The 15740-nt window shown below is 43.8% G+C and overlaps 1 protein-coding gene across 1 annotated transcript in view; it reads left to right on the top strand.

Annotated features, from left to right (window-relative positions):
* The window catches only part of TICRR (TOPBP1 interacting checkpoint and replication regulator), a 92230-nt gene extending 76835 nt beyond the window's left edge, over positions 1 to 15395 (top strand). Inside the window, exons 20-22 of the mRNA XM_073618447.1 lie at positions 1472 to 4619; positions 6119 to 6238; positions 14385 to 15395. Of these exons, the coding sequence (XP_073474548.1) occupies positions 1472 to 4619; positions 6119 to 6238; positions 14385 to 14536 (3420 nt within the window). The 3' untranslated portion in view covers positions 14537 to 15395. The remainder of the gene's footprint in view (positions 1 to 1471; positions 4620 to 6118; positions 6239 to 14384) is intronic.
* The last annotated feature ends 345 nt before the right edge of the window (positions 15396 to 15740 follow it).

Genomic DNA, 15740 nt, shown 5'->3' with positions numbered 1-15740 from the left:
TAGAGTATTTGTAGCTGCTGGCTTTTTTTCCCCTCAGGCGTAACTCTTTAATGTGAATAAGTCGCCACCAAGTTCACTATATGGACCGCTTATGTATTTATACATGTTCATCACATCCTCCTTAATGTATTCTCAAGAGGGAAAATATTAAACAACCCGTTTTATTTTAAAATCAAAATGAAAGATAAAACATTTTTGTATGATATAAAAACCTTGTAAATGCCGTCTTTTTATAAAAAAAAAAAACACATTCCTTCTCTTTCCTCTGTTCTCAGCTGCATAAGAGTTGGGGGGGAGAAGTAGCAACACACTGAGCTTCCCAGCGAATGGCTGTGCAGCGGGGGCGTGTCAGGACAAGTCTGATCATTAGAGGAGAGCACACATAATAGCTAGAGAACTGACCACAGTGTGCTCTCCTGCTTAGTTTGGTCAGGTTTTAATAAAAAAGCAAGGGGACTAGCAGGAACACCAGGGATTTCACATAAAGTAAGCAATACAAAGAGAACAGGATACTTTCTCATATAAGTACATGGGACAGCAGCCACATATCAGGAATATGAAGTGTTGGGGTAATAAACGCTTTACATTCAGATAATTCCTCATAGCTGAGCTCCTCCATGCCTCCTACCAGTTTGGTTGCCCTTCTCTGCACTTTCTCCAGTTCCCCCGATAGCCTTTTTTGCGTAACCCTGTGATCTATAATGAATAGACACAGAATGAACAGGGTGCGTCTACTTTTGTTTTCTGACTAGCTGCAGTGTGACTCCTTTCTCTTTATAGACTGCAGTGTCTTTCCACAGCAGCCTGTTCTTTAATCATGTAATGTTATACCTACCAGGATCTGTACTCTGTAATCAGCAGGCATGAAGAGCTCTGTTAAAGTGGTTCTAAAGGCAGGTTTTTTAACCTTAATGCATTCTACGCATAGAGGTAAAAAAAAATCTTTTGGTTGCAGCTCCCCCTTAAGCCCCCCACCTGAGCACCATCTTGACCCAGCAATGTGTATGAGAGCACCGGCCCTATTCGGTGTCTCTCTGACCTCATTGACTCTGTGACCTCATTGACTCTCACAGCAGCGGGAGCCATTGTCTTCTGCTGCTGTCAATCACAGTCAGTGCACCAATGAGGAGAGAGTGGGGGGCGGGGGCGAGCCATGCTCTGTATGAATGGGCAATGCCCATTCACAGGAGCGGGGCTCGGAAGCTCCCATAGCAAGAGGCTTGCTATTTGGGGGAGCAGCCAGGATCACTGACTGGAGACCCAAAAAGATGAGGATTGTGGCTGCTCTGTGCAGTGGTTTTGCACAGAACAGGTAAATATGACATGTTCGTTTATTTTAATTTTTTTGTAATAAAAATTTAATACATTTGCAATCACTTTAACATGAACAAAAATAAAACTTGCATAACTAAAAATGAATTTCTTGTCAATATCAGCAATGCCCTGATGTGGTGATCTATGTATTTTTCAGATGCCAGCAAAGCACCAAAGGAAGACTCCACGAAAAATGCCGCAAAAAGCTGCTTCAAACTGTGAAGAGTCACTAATAAAGAGAGACTTGCAGAAATCTCCCTGTATACCACACACACATGTACGAACACCCAACAGGCTTAAAACGCCTTCCAAAAGTCCACTGGAAAGGAAAGGTGCCAGAAACTTGGGCAACATTTTCTCACCATCTAAGCAAAAAGAACAATCTACTTTGAAATCTCCTGAAAGAAGAAGTGAGAGATTAGTGCAAATGACGCCTAGGAAAAGCAATTCTCCAATTAAGTGGCTTAGATCTCCCTTAAAGACACTAAACCAACATGTTACACCGCAAAAAGGTAGAGCAGAAAGATCACAAGATGAGCTTTTCAAAAGTCCAGAGAAGACACCTAAAGGACATTCAAACACTAATACCCCTGGGAAGCAGGGACTTCAGGCTTTTTACACCCCAAGGAAATCGCTTAGATTGCAAAGTTCAAATGCAGATTCTGTAACCGTAATCTGTGATCAACTTAAAACGCCACAAAAGTCTGTTGCACAAACACCCACACCAAAGAGATGTGTGGAGTGGAAGAGTTCTGTTGTGTTGCCTTTTGGCAACGGGAATACCCCTAGAAAACATGCAGCCGAAGAGGATTCCCTATCGCCAAAAACCTCTTTCACCTCAAGATATCAGCTTCGTACACCGCAGAAGTCGAATTTAACTGTTCCACAAACACCCACGCCGAAAAAACATGTGGAGTGGAGGAGTTCTGTTGTGCTGCCTTGTGCTACAGAGCACACGCCTACAAAGCATGCAGCTGAAGAGGATTCAATATCACCAAAAACCTCTTTCACCTCAAGGTATCAGCTTCGTACACCGCAAAAGTTACTTTCAGCTGTTCCACAAGCGCCCACGCCGAAAAAACACATGGATTGGAAGAGTTCTGTTCTGCCTTGTGCTACAGAGCACACACCTACAAAGCATGCAGCTGAAGAGGACTCCATGTCACCAAAAACCTCTTTCACTACAAGGTATCAGTTTTGTACACCGCAGAAGTCACATTTAACTGTTCCACAAACGCCCACGTCGAAAAAACACGTGGATTGGAAGAGTTCTGTTGTGCTGCCTTGTGCTACAGAGCACACACCTACAAAGCATGCAGCTGAAGAGGACGCCATGTCACCAAAAACCTCTTTCACTACAAGGTATCAGCTTCGTACACCGCAAAAATTACTTTCAGCTGTTCCACAAACGCCCACACGGAGAAAACACGTGGAGTGGAGGAGTTCTGTTTTGCTGCCTTGTGCCACAGAGCATACACCTTTAAAGCATGCTGCTGAAGAGGACTCCATGTCACCAAAAACCTCTTTCACTACAAGGTATCAGCTTCGTACACCGCAAAAGTTACTTTCAGCTGTTCCACAAACACCCACACCGAAAAAACACATGGAGAGGAAGAGTTCTGTTGTGCTTCCTTTAGCTTCAGAATCTACTCCTAAAAAGTCAGATCACTCTCCTCGAAAGCATATAGCTGAAGAGGATTTTGTATCTCACAAAACCCCCCCTTTCACTACAAGGTTTCACCTTAGAACACCACAAAAGTCCTTTTCACCCACACCAAAGAAATGTGCAGAGTTTAAGAAGGTTTCTTTTCCTGCTGAATATACTCCTACAAAGTCAGTTGGCTCTCTTTCCATATCTCCAAAGACCACACCATCTTTTAAAGCATCTGCTTCAGGCATTCTTTCTATGCCACCGTGCCAGCCAGTGCTTAAAACTCCTACCAAGTCTCAGCCTGGTAATGAGCTGCTTTCAGGTTCAAAAAATGCTAGTAACGTTACCAAAGTGAGTACTAGAGAAAGTCCCACTGGTAGATGTCCTTTAGTTTCTAAACACACTTCACCTGTTCTGTCAAATACCTTGTCAGCTGAGCTTAAAGTTGTATTGCCACGTTTAAAGAGCTCTTCAGCATTCATCTTACCTTCCCCTAGAGGTGATATTGTCGTGTGCGAAAGGTTGGATGGTTCATCTTTGGAAAGCTCTGAAGGTTCAGGATCTTTTGGAAATACCTCACAGACAGATGAAAGTATTGATATAGCTGAAGCCAAAGTTGTGGCATCAGAAACCTGTGATCTGAAAATGAAACTGTTGATTACAAGGAAGCCTTCTGATGCTGGGAGTTTGCCAAGCACACCAAAGGGTGCAGGGAATCTGCAGTGCAGTTCACCATATGGTCTTCGCCACACCGTGGACAGGAGGCAACGAGAAGCTGCGGCACGGCTTGGCACTCCACAAATTCCATCTAAGTTCTCAACTCCAAAAAGTCAGAAGAAAACCATACCTCCCCCAACTTATGAAGTTCAGCTTGAGATGAGGGAGTCTGGTTTGCCTAAGCTTCGTTTTAAGAGGACGGATTCCAACTCTACTGTCGCTATGACAAGTGGGGATAGAGTTGAGGACTCTCCAACCATGTCTTGCACTAGGAAAGCAGAAGATGGTCTTTTCGGTGAGACGTGGTGTAATAAGCATATCAAGTTGGAATCAGGTTGTGCTTCTCCTCGCCTACGGTCTTCCTACAATACCCCTGGGAAAAGTAGTCTGCAGACATTAATCTGCCAGTCTTACACACCAAAAAGGTGTACTTCTACTACTGCATCCCCTACACAAGCCGATGCTGCCAGCCCTTGGACGCCATCACCAAAATACAAGGAAAAAAATGGCAGCGATGTTATTAACTGGCCACGGAAAAAGAAAGCATCTGCTGTGAAAGCTGCGAACATGCCAAAAGGAGACCATATAAGTAGCACTCCGTCAGCAGAAGAAGGAAGTCTAGAACAAGATGCAATTAAGGCTTCTCCTTTAAATGACTTTGTGTTCGATGGAATCTCCAAACTTCAGGAGCATTCTCCAATCATTGACTGGAAAGGTAAAAGTGAAATTGGAGCAATGACTCTTAAATCTAGAAAACGATGCTTTGAATTCTTCTCTCCCTCAAAGGAAGCCCAGCCCAGTAGTAAACGATCTTGTATATCAAGTAATGCTGTTGAAGATCTGGAAGAATGTGTTGTTTCTTCAAGTCGGAGTCTATCCTCAAACTTGAGTTCATCACAGCAAAGTTCTTGTGAAGATGAGGTCTTTAAAATTGCAGGTATTTGATGATTTTCTTCTTTAAAAAATAAAAAATTGCGTTCTCCAAGGTTCATAAAATAAAGAGGGGTTTTACTTCCACTTTTTTTTCCCCCCTGCAGAGTAAAAGCATAATGGGCTAGTATGCATCGCATACTAGCCCATTATGTGGCACTTGACTGAGGGGTGATTCGCTTCTCTAGGTAAAAATTGCCACATCCAGAAAAACATTCATATACAAAAAAGAGATTTCCCCTAAATGGACTTTAAAGGCACTTGCTCACAAGTATTTAGATACCAAATATATATGACAGAGTATAAAGAGTAAACAAATTTTTATTTCAACAAAGTATAGGTTAAAAACATGCTGTATCATTCACTCAACGGAGCATATTACAAAATCATTAGTTTTTTGTTAATCATGAACATGAGTTATGTGGAGGCTCTTTTTTCTTACACTGACGCGTTTCGGAATAAACAATGTTTTTATGTCCTTCAGGAATATAATAGAAAAGAGCAGTTCATTTATAACATGGTTCATTGAAATATTTTTTAAAAAAGGCGTTGAGGCGTTACACAAGCTTGATGCTGGGATGCGTGGCTGGCATATCCTAAACTGAACAAAAACAGGGGTTCCCTCACTTTCAGCCTCAGTATATCGCTTCGGCCTGCATGCATCCGGGAGGGACGGGGGTAGGTGAGACACCTTGCCCCCATACAATGGAACCATTATTAAGTAAATGTGCTTAATATTAACCACAACTGTTCCAATGTAAACAACCTTACCAGCAATAACGCCCTACGCTTTTCCAATTTTGGAGTTTTTTTTTTTTTTTAAATATTTCAACGAACCCTGTTATAAATGAACTGCTCTTTTCTACTATATCCCTGAAGAAGGACATAAAAACATTGTTTATCCCGAAACGCGTCAGTGATGTAAGAAAAAAGAGCCTCCATATAACTCATGTTCATTATTAACAAAAAAGAATGATTTTGTAATATGCTCCGTTGAATGTATGATACAGCACGTTTTTAGCCTATACTTTGTTGAAATAAAAATTTGTTTACTCTTTATACTCTGTCATATATATTTGGTATCTAAATACTTGTGAGCAAGTGCCTTTAAAGTCCATTTAGGGGAAATCTCTTTTATGTGGCACTTGCCTGCAAACAAAGCCTGTGCCATCCCTGCTGGTGGCCGCATCCATCTTCTCCCCTCTTCCTTCAGGGGCCACGTACTCCGGCTCTGTGACTAGCAGGAGTCGCATGATGTCACTCCCACGCATGCCCATGGGAGCCGTCAGTCACGGCACTTGCTAATGAAGGAACGGCACAGAGGGCCGTTTCTTCACAGCGCAAGTGCAGATGGCCGCAACGGTGCACTACAAAGTAAATATCTCCTAAACGGCGCACCTTTAGGAGATATTTACAGTACCTATAGGTAAGCCTAAGGCTTACCTATAGGTACAAGTTGCACAGAGGGGTTTACAACCACTTTAACAAATTGCATTTCTTTTGCAGTCATCACACCACCAGCAAAGGTGCCAAAAAGTTCCTTATCTGCAAGTGGCCTCTTTTCACTTACTCAGTCACCGATGCTGTTTAAAGGAAAAACGCCATCTTCCAAGAGAAAGATGCAAGGTGAGATCTTAATGAACTAAATTGTATAATTAGTTTTATTTATATAGAGCTGCTTAATGGCTTTCTGGCTTCAACAAAATGTTTATGGAAGCAGGAACTTCTTGTGCAATAATGTTTTATAGTTGTCATAACTGCATATACAGGATTAGAAATAAGAAATGGCTCAGGTAAATGATTTAGTGTGTGTGTGTGTGTGTGTGTGTATTTATAAAATGCATGTATATATTTAAAATGGTCCTCTTGTGTTCTGGCTCTAATATGTGGATATTATAAGCGGGTATCAAAAAATGGCAAACTGCAGTCCCAGAACGGACCACATGACAATCTTTTCTGGACCGCGGCTCCGCCACTTAGCAGCCTGAGAGTCCTCTCCCTTGTGACTCCTTCCCCCGGCGCCGCTTTCATCCTTTACAAAGCAGGTAGAAGACAGAAGATGCGGCATGTCCAAGCAAAAGGTGGGCGCTGTTTAACTTTTCAAGTTACAATGCCTGTGATTTGTTGCTAGGGGCGGTCCTAGTAACCAATCATCTGCTTGTTAAATGAAAAGTTGGATAGCTCCCACCCTCTTCTCGGACATGACCTTTCTGTCTTCTACCTGCTTTGTAAGGTAAGGGAGGGGGCTGTGATACATGGAAGGAGGACCTGCAATGCAGATTGGGGGGTTGTGGAGGGAACTGGGATACAAGGAGGGCCTGTGGTGGGGACTGGTATACAAGGAGAGAAGCTGTGGAGGGGACTGGGATACAAGGAGGGAGGCTGTGTGGGGTGGCTGGGATACATGGAGGGCCTGTGGTGGGGACTGGGATACAAGGAGAGAAGCTGTGGTGGGGACTGGGATACAAGGAGAGAAGCTGTGGTGGGGACTGGTATACAAGGAGAGAAGCTGTGGAGGGGACTGGGATACAAGGAGAGAAGCTGTGGAGGGGACTGGGATACAAGGAGAGAAGCTGTGGAGGGGACTGGTATACAAGGAGAGAAGCTGTGGTGGGGACTGGTATACAAGGAGAGAAGCTGTGGAGGGGACTGGGATACAAGGAGAGAAGCTGTGGAGGGGACTGGTATACAAGGAGAGAAGCTGTGGAGGGGACTGGTATACAAGGAGAGAAGCTGTGGTGGGGACTGGTATACAAGGAGAGAAGCTGTGGAGGGGACTGGGATACAAGGAGAAGCTGTGGAGGGGACTGGGATACAAGGAGGGAGGCTGTGTGGGGTGGCTGGGATACATGGAGGGCCTGTGGAGGGGACTGGGATACAAGGAGAGAAGCTGTGGAGGGGACTGGGATACAAGGAGAAGCTGTGGAGGGGACTGGGATACAAGGAGGGAGGCTGTGTGGGGTGGCTGGGATACATGGAGGGCCTGTGGAGGGGACTGGGATACAAGGAGAGAAGCTGTGGAGGGGACTGGGATACATGGAAGTAGGGCCTGGGATGCAGGGAGGAGGGACTGTGTGGAGGGGACAGGAATACATGGAAGGACCTGGGATGCAGGGAGGGGGGCTGTGGAGGGGACTGGGATACAAGGAGGGGGCTTGTGGGGGGGACTGGGATACAAGGAGAGAAGCTGTGGAGGGGACTGGGATACAAGGAGGGGGCTTGTGGAGGGGACTGGGATACAAGGAGAGAAGCTGTGGAGGGGACTGGGATACAAGGAGGGGGCTTGTGGGGGGGACTGGGATACAAGGAGGGGGCTTGTGGGGGGGGGGGGGACTCGAGTGCAAGGAAGAGGGGCTGTAAAGGGGACTGGGATGTGAAGGGGCCTTTGATGCAAGAAAGGGGGGATGAGGACACTAATGTAAAGGGGTCTGTGATATAAATGGGGGGACTTGGATGCAAAGAGGTCTGTGATGTAAAGCGGGCACTGTATTGTAAAGGGGTTCAATGTGAGGTAAAGAAGGGCTGTATTGTAAAGAGGGGTGCTGAGGTGTAAAGGGGGGAATTGATGTAATGTAAGGGGGTGGGGCTGGTCTATGAAGGTTTCAAGTCATAGCACAAACATACAGTGCCTTGGGAAAGTATTCATATTTTAATTCTCCACATTTTGTCAAAAACTTAAATGTATTTTATGTAATAGACCAACACTAAGTGGCACATAATTGTGAAGTGGAAGAAAAATGATAAACAGTTTTCATAATTTTTTACAAATATGTAAAAAGTGTGGTGTGTATTTGTATTCAGCCCCCCTGAGTCAATACTTTTGTAGAAACGCCTTTCACTGCAATTACAGCTCCAACTCTTTTTGGGGATGTCTCTACCAGCTTTGCACATCTAGAGAGTGACATTTTTGCCCATTCTTCTTTGCAAATTAGCTCAAGCTCTGTCAGATTGGATGGAGAGCGTCTGTGAACACCAATTTTCAAGTCTTGCAACAGATTCTAAATTGGATTTAGGTCTGGACTTTGACTGGGACATTCTAACACATGAATATGCTTTGATCAAAACCATTCCATTGTATCTCTGGCTGTATGTTTAGGGTCGTTGTCCTGCTGGAATGTGAACCTCTGCCCAAGTCTCAAGTCTTTTGCAGACTCTATCAGGTTTTCTTCTAAGATTGCCCTGTATTTTTTTTCTCCTTCCATCTTCCCATCAACTCTGACCAGCTTCCATGTTCCCGCTGAAGAAAAGCATTCACACATCATGATGCTGCCACCACCATGTTTTACGGTGGGGTTGGTGTGTTCAGGGTGATGTGCAGTGTTAGTTTTTTGCCACACATAGCATTTTGCTTTTGAACCAAAAAGTTCAATTTTGGTCTCATCTGACCAGAGCCCCTTCTTCCACATGTTTGCTATATCCTCCACATGGCTTCTTGCAAACTGCAAACAAGACTTTTTATGGCTTTCTTTCAACAATGTCTTTCTTCTTGCCACTCTTCCATAAAGGTCAGATTTGTGGAGTGCAGGACTAATAGTTGTCCTGTGGACAGATCCTCCCACCTGAGCTGTGGATCTCTGCAGCTCCTCCAGAGTTACCAGGGGCCTCTTGGCTGCTTCTCTGATGAATGCTCTTCTTGCCCGGCCTGTCAGTTTAGGTGGACGGCTATGTCTTGATAGGTTTGCAGTTGTGCCATACTCTTTCCATTTTCAGATGATGGTTTGAATAGTGCTCCGTGAGATGTTCAAAGCTTGGGATATTTTCTATAACCTAACCCTGCTTTAAACTTCTCCACAACTTTATCCCTGACCTGTCTGGTGTGTTCATTGGCCTTCATGATGCTGTTTGTTCACTAAGGTTCTCTAACAAACCTCTAAGGGGCTTCACAGAACAGCTGTATTTATACTGAGATTAAATTACACACAGGTGGACTCTATTTATTAATTAGGTGACTCCTGAAGGCAATTTTAGTTAGGGATATCAGAGTAAAGAGGGCTGAATAAAAATGTACGCCACACTTTTCATATATTTATTTGTGAAACCTTTTGAAAACCATTTTTCATTTTCCTTCCACTTTACAATTATGTGCCACTTTGTGTTGGTCTAGCACCTAAAATCCCAATCGAATACATTTACATTTTTGGTTGTAACATGACAAAATGTAGAGAATCTCAAGGGGTATGAATACTTTTTCAAGGCACTGTAAGACTCAAATCTCTGCTGGTTGAAAATATTAATGACCAGACCTCCGAGAATTTTAATTCTGTTATAGAACAAGGGTTGTTTTTACTTTGGTTTGCGTTTTGATGAACACGGTGGGGGAACAGAATCTGCGGCAGCTCTGCATAGTAACCAATTGGCTTCTAACTTCAGCTTGCTCAATTAAGCTTTGACATTAAAACCTGGAAGCTGATTGGTTACTATGCACAGCTGCACCAGTTTTAGTAAGGCTAGGGTCACACGTGCGGTGCGAATTTCCCATCCATTTTCACAGAAAATTTCCAAACCAGCTGCAAAGCGGTTCAGATGCGAATTTTCGGAGCCGGCGACCATCAGCGTCTTTACCAATAGCTGGTTGTTAAGGAGCTGGGAAACCCAGGCGCTGTGTCTTTAACAACCGATGACTCATCAGCTGTCACGGAGTTTCCCACTGAGAGCTGAATGTAAACCAAAGATTTGCCGGCACTAACATTTGAGGAAAAACAGCGTCGCTCCCCAATCCCTACCAGGCCCTTCGGCCCCATACCTTTTTTTTTTTTTGGTGTGAGGTTCCCCTTTTAAAATCCATGTTTTTTTTTTGTATTTTTTTTTTTCAATTCGTGATAAAAACTGACGACGTGCTATTCAGATGCATTCCCATAGAAGGCATTGAACCTGGAATTTGCAGCTAAACCGCACTGCAGTGCTCAGAAAACGGACAGGAGTCTGTCTTTTTTTTTTTTTTTTTTTTTTTTTTAATTCGCACTGCCTCTGCGCGGGAGATATATGAACTGGCTCCATAGAAAGCCGGTTTGGTTCATATGTCATGCGAATCGGATGCGGTTCAAAATGCATCCAATTCGCATATATGTGAATGGAGCCTAAATCTCCCCCCAGTATTACCTACTGTACTGCATCTGAACTCTACCACCACCTTTAACCACTTTAAGAAGCGCCTACCGCAGATTTACTGCGGCAGGGCAGCCCCGCTGCGCTGGATCACATGCATGCGTGATCCAGTATGTGCAGGTAGGGGGTGCACGCCCTCCCCCCAGCCTGGCTGTGCAGTCATTCGCTACAGCACAAGCCGATTAGCAGGTCCCAGCCAATGATTTATGGCTGGAACCTGCTGAACGAATGACAGAAGTGAGTCCTGTGTAGGTAAACATCACAGGGCTCTCTAATAACAGCAGCAATGTGCTTTTTTTTTCTTTTTTTTTTTTACCGGCATTTTGCTTCGTAAAAACAGCGCACAGTAATTGTTAAGCACATATTTAACCCCTTGATCGCCCTAGATGTTAACCCCATTTTATAGTATTAGCACTGAGCACTGTATTAGTGTCACTGGTGATGTCAGTGGCAGTTAAGCCTGGTTCACACTGAGTTTTTTTCCATTCAACCCAGCAGGTTGAATGGGAAAAAAAAACCAAAACTGCCTAGTCTAGTTGGAGCCGCTGTACTAACAATCCAACAATTCCACCCGCCCCCCCCCCCCCCCGCCAAAACACCATGATCAGTGGGTAGGCTGCTGATTTTCATGCTTGGCTGGCAGAAGCCGACTTCTGATGGATCGGTTGACATACACACAGGCCGCATGTCGGCCGGCTTTTATTGAACCAGCCGATGTCGCCCGGCATTTGAGCCCATGCTTACCGTGCTTTAGGCTCCGTTCATATATGCTGCGGCCGCAGCTCTCAGCATTGGGTCCGGTGCACCCCCGTTCACCGATTTCAGGTGCGGATCGGGTCTAAATTTTTGCCTGAATTGGACCAGAAGATGCACAGGACCCTTCAATGCGAACCGCGGTCGCCCCAGAGCTGTGTAAACCGGCTTCATTGAGAGCCGGTCAAACTCTCCTGTCATGCGAATTAGAAATGTGTGGCCTTAGTCAGATTCCCCTCAGTATTGGATTGCCTGCCACACTATCGCTGTCCCATTATAGGTCGCCGATCGCTGCCATTAGTAGTATAAAAGTTCCAATATATCCCATAGTTTGGTTTGCATGAAAGTTATAGCATCTACAATCATCAATATACGCTTATTGGGATTTTTTTTTTTTTACCAAAGACATATAGCAGAATACAAAAATGAACAGGTTGCGCTATTAACATCAACAAAATGAGTGAATTAATGTTCGCATGTATAATGCATCAATTAAAATTATTAGAAAACAGTCCATGAATGTTGTGAGAGTGGATCCTGAAAGCAATCTTCACCAACCACCACCGAAGTGATAACAATCGGTGCCTCCACCAATAGTTGTAGGGCCTGCTTACCGGCTCCTATTGATCACTCATTACAAGGGATCAATAACGCTTGTGGTTATAGCCCAGCTGAGGCCTTTACACCGGGTCCAGATGGTCTCCCCACCACGTCACTCTTTAGTACCATGTAGGCTGAGATGATATCAGACTGATGTACACCGTTTGCCCTATTTTGTCAAATGCCAGGTAAGATTTGAGTGTTTTTAGATTGTGGGAAAAAACCAGAGCTCCTTGAAGAAACGTCTGCCAAAGTGTTTTTCTCTTTTGTTTAGCCAGTACAGTGATCTAGACAATTATACAGGAAAGCACAGCCAAATCTTGTCTTCTCTGTGCTCTCTCCTCCTGTCATTCTCTGGGGAAGACAGCACATTCTCTGGGGAAGAGATGTGGCACCAAGATTAAGTATGGGAAGAAGGCAAGTCAGTAGAGGACACTTCATTTTTTTGGCACCCGCACTGTCTGTGTTCTGCTCCCCCTCTCAACCACCCTGCTGTGTTTGTTTTAACATTTAACATGTGGATCCCTCTTTGCTTCCTACTTCTTGTAGTTACTTCATACAATGGTGGTTGGTGAAGATAGCTTTCAGGATCCACTCTCACAACATTCTTGGACACACTTTTATTAATTTTCATTGATGCATTATACATGCGAACATTAATTCACTAATTTTGTTATTAGCGCAACCTGTTGATTTTTGTATGCGATTTACTGTGTATATGTATGTTTATAGCGCAGTTTCTTCTTTTCTTTTATATAGCGGAATACATTTGGCCAAAATTTATTAAGAATTTTTTTAGATTTTTTTATTGATGTTTTATAGCAGAAAGTAAAAAAATTGTTTTTGTTTTGGTCTTTTTTCATTTATATCGCAAAAATAAAAAACCCAGTGGTGATCAAATACCAGCAAAAGAAAGCTCTCCATTTGTGATATATAAAAAAAAAATATAAATTTCATTTGGGTACAGCACTGCATGACCGCGCAATCGCCAGTTAAAGTAGCACAGAGCTAAATAGCAAAAAATGGCCTGGTCATTAAGGGGGTAAAATCTTCACGATTCTAGCAGTGTACTATCATCTTTCACATTATATTAAAAAGGGCTAACTTTACTGTTTAGTTTTTTAATTGATTGAAGTGTATTTTGTGGTTAAACTTCCCTCATCTACAGACATAAGAACGAAAAGATCTAAGAACAAGAATGAAATGTTACAAGGTTTGTAGTCATCTACCAGCATGGACAATGTTGTGAAAGACTTGGCAGGCTGCCCGTTTTTTTCTTTTTGACAGCTGAGTGAGCAGAGAACTCTCCGTGAATGAATCAGGAAATTTTGCTTAGAGATCATGAGGAGGGTTGATTCGAGATAACGATTTTTTAACGAGTATTCGCGCAGCTCTAATAGTGTGTTAACCCCTTGCCATCGAGCGTACGCAGATATGCGGCCTCGGCTTTCGGGGGTTATAACAGGATGATGCCCGCAGCTGCAGGCATCATCCCAATAGCGTTTTTTTAGAGTGGCCCATCAACTATCCAGGGATAACTGATGCGGCTAAAGGCCACTTGGTTGTTATCCCAGAGGAGTGGGAGGGGACCCCCCCTCCTGCCGCCTTCCGCCGCTCTTACCGGGCCTCCCGCCCCACCGGAAGACCCGATCCTTGATCCGCCACTTCTGGCGGCTAGAGACAGACTGGCACGAAGCCCGAAACGGCTTCGTTCCAGTCTTCTCTCTGTAAACACGGAAGTAACGCCACTTCCTGTTTACTCAGCTGCCAATGGCGCCGATTTTTAAAAAAAATATACAGTATTCAGAATCGCCGTTTCCAGTGATCTGAATACTTTTAAGGTCAAAGGAGGGATTTGGGGCCTTTTAGACCCCTGATCCCTCCATAAAGAGTACCTGTCACCACCTATTACTGTCACAAGTAAACAAAGAATGTAAACATTTCTGTGCTGAGAGCACGCTCCCAGCACAGTTGCCAACGGGGATCAGAATGCTCCTGATGCATACTTGTGATTAGGAGCTTTTAGATCATGTGATCACAGCCATCACATGACACAAATGCCCACTTCCCGGCATCTAAAAGCTCTTAAAGGGCCGGGAGCCGGCGGGGGAAAGGAGTTAAACTTTGACAAAAAAAAAAAAACCTGGAAGCTTATTGGTTTCTATGCACAGTTGCACCAGATTTTGAACTCTCCAGTTTTAGTAAATCAACCCCATTGACTGTAAATGTATATCTTTGTTGGTGACAGGGAGCTTGGATCCTAACCTAATGCATTTTGTTAAAATCTCTTTTTTTTCCCATTTCTGCGTTCCAGATTGTGAGTCCCAGCAAAGTACACCGGAGCAGAAAAGACCAACACTTCAATCAATAAACCCCGATGACTCCCCTTTCAGCAGTGCGCCTCAAAAGCGTTCCATCAGCAGAACATATACGCGCAAAAATCTCAGCACAACACATTTATTGTAATGTTGAAATGTAGCTGCTATAATATATAAAAGGTGCTAATGCAGAATATGTTTTATGGAAGCAGTGGTGTTCAAAGTCTGCTTCCAAATGACTGCAGTCCTAACCGGATGCCTTAGATCAACGAATCGCAGCGAAGGTCAGATTTCAGCTTTTGGACAACGCATCAAATGTTGTAACACAAAGTGCAATTGTTCCTTCCTCCATCACCCTGGTTTTCCTTGGCTCAGAACTTTTACATCTACTGATTAAATTTTGCGTTCTGGCTTGAGCAAATAATGGTGATATTCATAGATCACCAGCTGTTTACAAGGGGCATCAGGAGTCGGGGACCCCTTCATGTAGGACGGGGCATTGGATTTTCTTTTTAAGAAAAAATGCTGCCGGGTCTCATAGGCTCTTAGTTGGTACGGGAGGCATTTGTGATTCAGTTGCTGCTGAAGCCTGATTTTATGTGGTCTAACATGCAAAAAGTTTACATTATATCCTCATGGTGAGAGAAAGCAGGGCCATCCACTGGCAGTTTTCCTCATTACTTGCTCTACAGAAGACTGGAAAGTGTGAAAAGCAGCATAACGTAATGTGACCAGCTACTCACCGTAGCCACCCTCGGGGCGCTGCCTGAGGCAAGTTGTCCAATTTAAGTCAGATGTCTTATGTGTATCTACAGAGAAGAATATATTATTGACAATGTGTAAATAGGCAACAGAATGTATGTATGTATAAAGCTTGTTTTTATATCGTTTTTTTTTTTCTTTGTCTTGTCTTTTGTTCACAGCGTTTCAATGTACATAATGTGTAGCTGAGAGATAAAATAATTTTAAAAAGGTACTTTTGTAACAATAAACTATCATTTCACAAATGAATGCCTCTGGTTATTTATAGCTTGTTTTTAACATAGATTGCTCAGGCTTTACATTATCGTTGTTTTAGGTCAGACAAAGCAGTAAAGAAATGGCTTTGTCCACTTGCTGGCTGCATAACTCAGTTATACGGCGGCAGAGTGCCTCTCCTGTGCCGGATCGCTTGCCTAGTATGTGATCCGGCTCTGGAAGTGGGTGCACGCACCTCTTGTGCTGTGATAAGTCGCAGCACAAGCCGATCAGCGGGTTCCGGCCAATAGATGACTGCTGGCACCTGCTGATCAGCAAGGAGGGAGACAGGAAAGAGCTGTCTATGTATACAATGCAAAGCTCTGTCTTGTCAG

This window comes from Aquarana catesbeiana, linkage group LG03, assembly GCF_042186555.1.
Source record: "Aquarana catesbeiana isolate 2022-GZ linkage group LG03, ASM4218655v1, whole genome shotgun sequence".
Taxonomy (NCBI): domain Eukaryota; kingdom Metazoa; phylum Chordata; class Amphibia; order Anura; family Ranidae; genus Aquarana; species Aquarana catesbeiana.
Note: the sequence above shows the minus strand (reverse complement) of the source record. Positions and strands in the feature narration are given on the sequence as shown.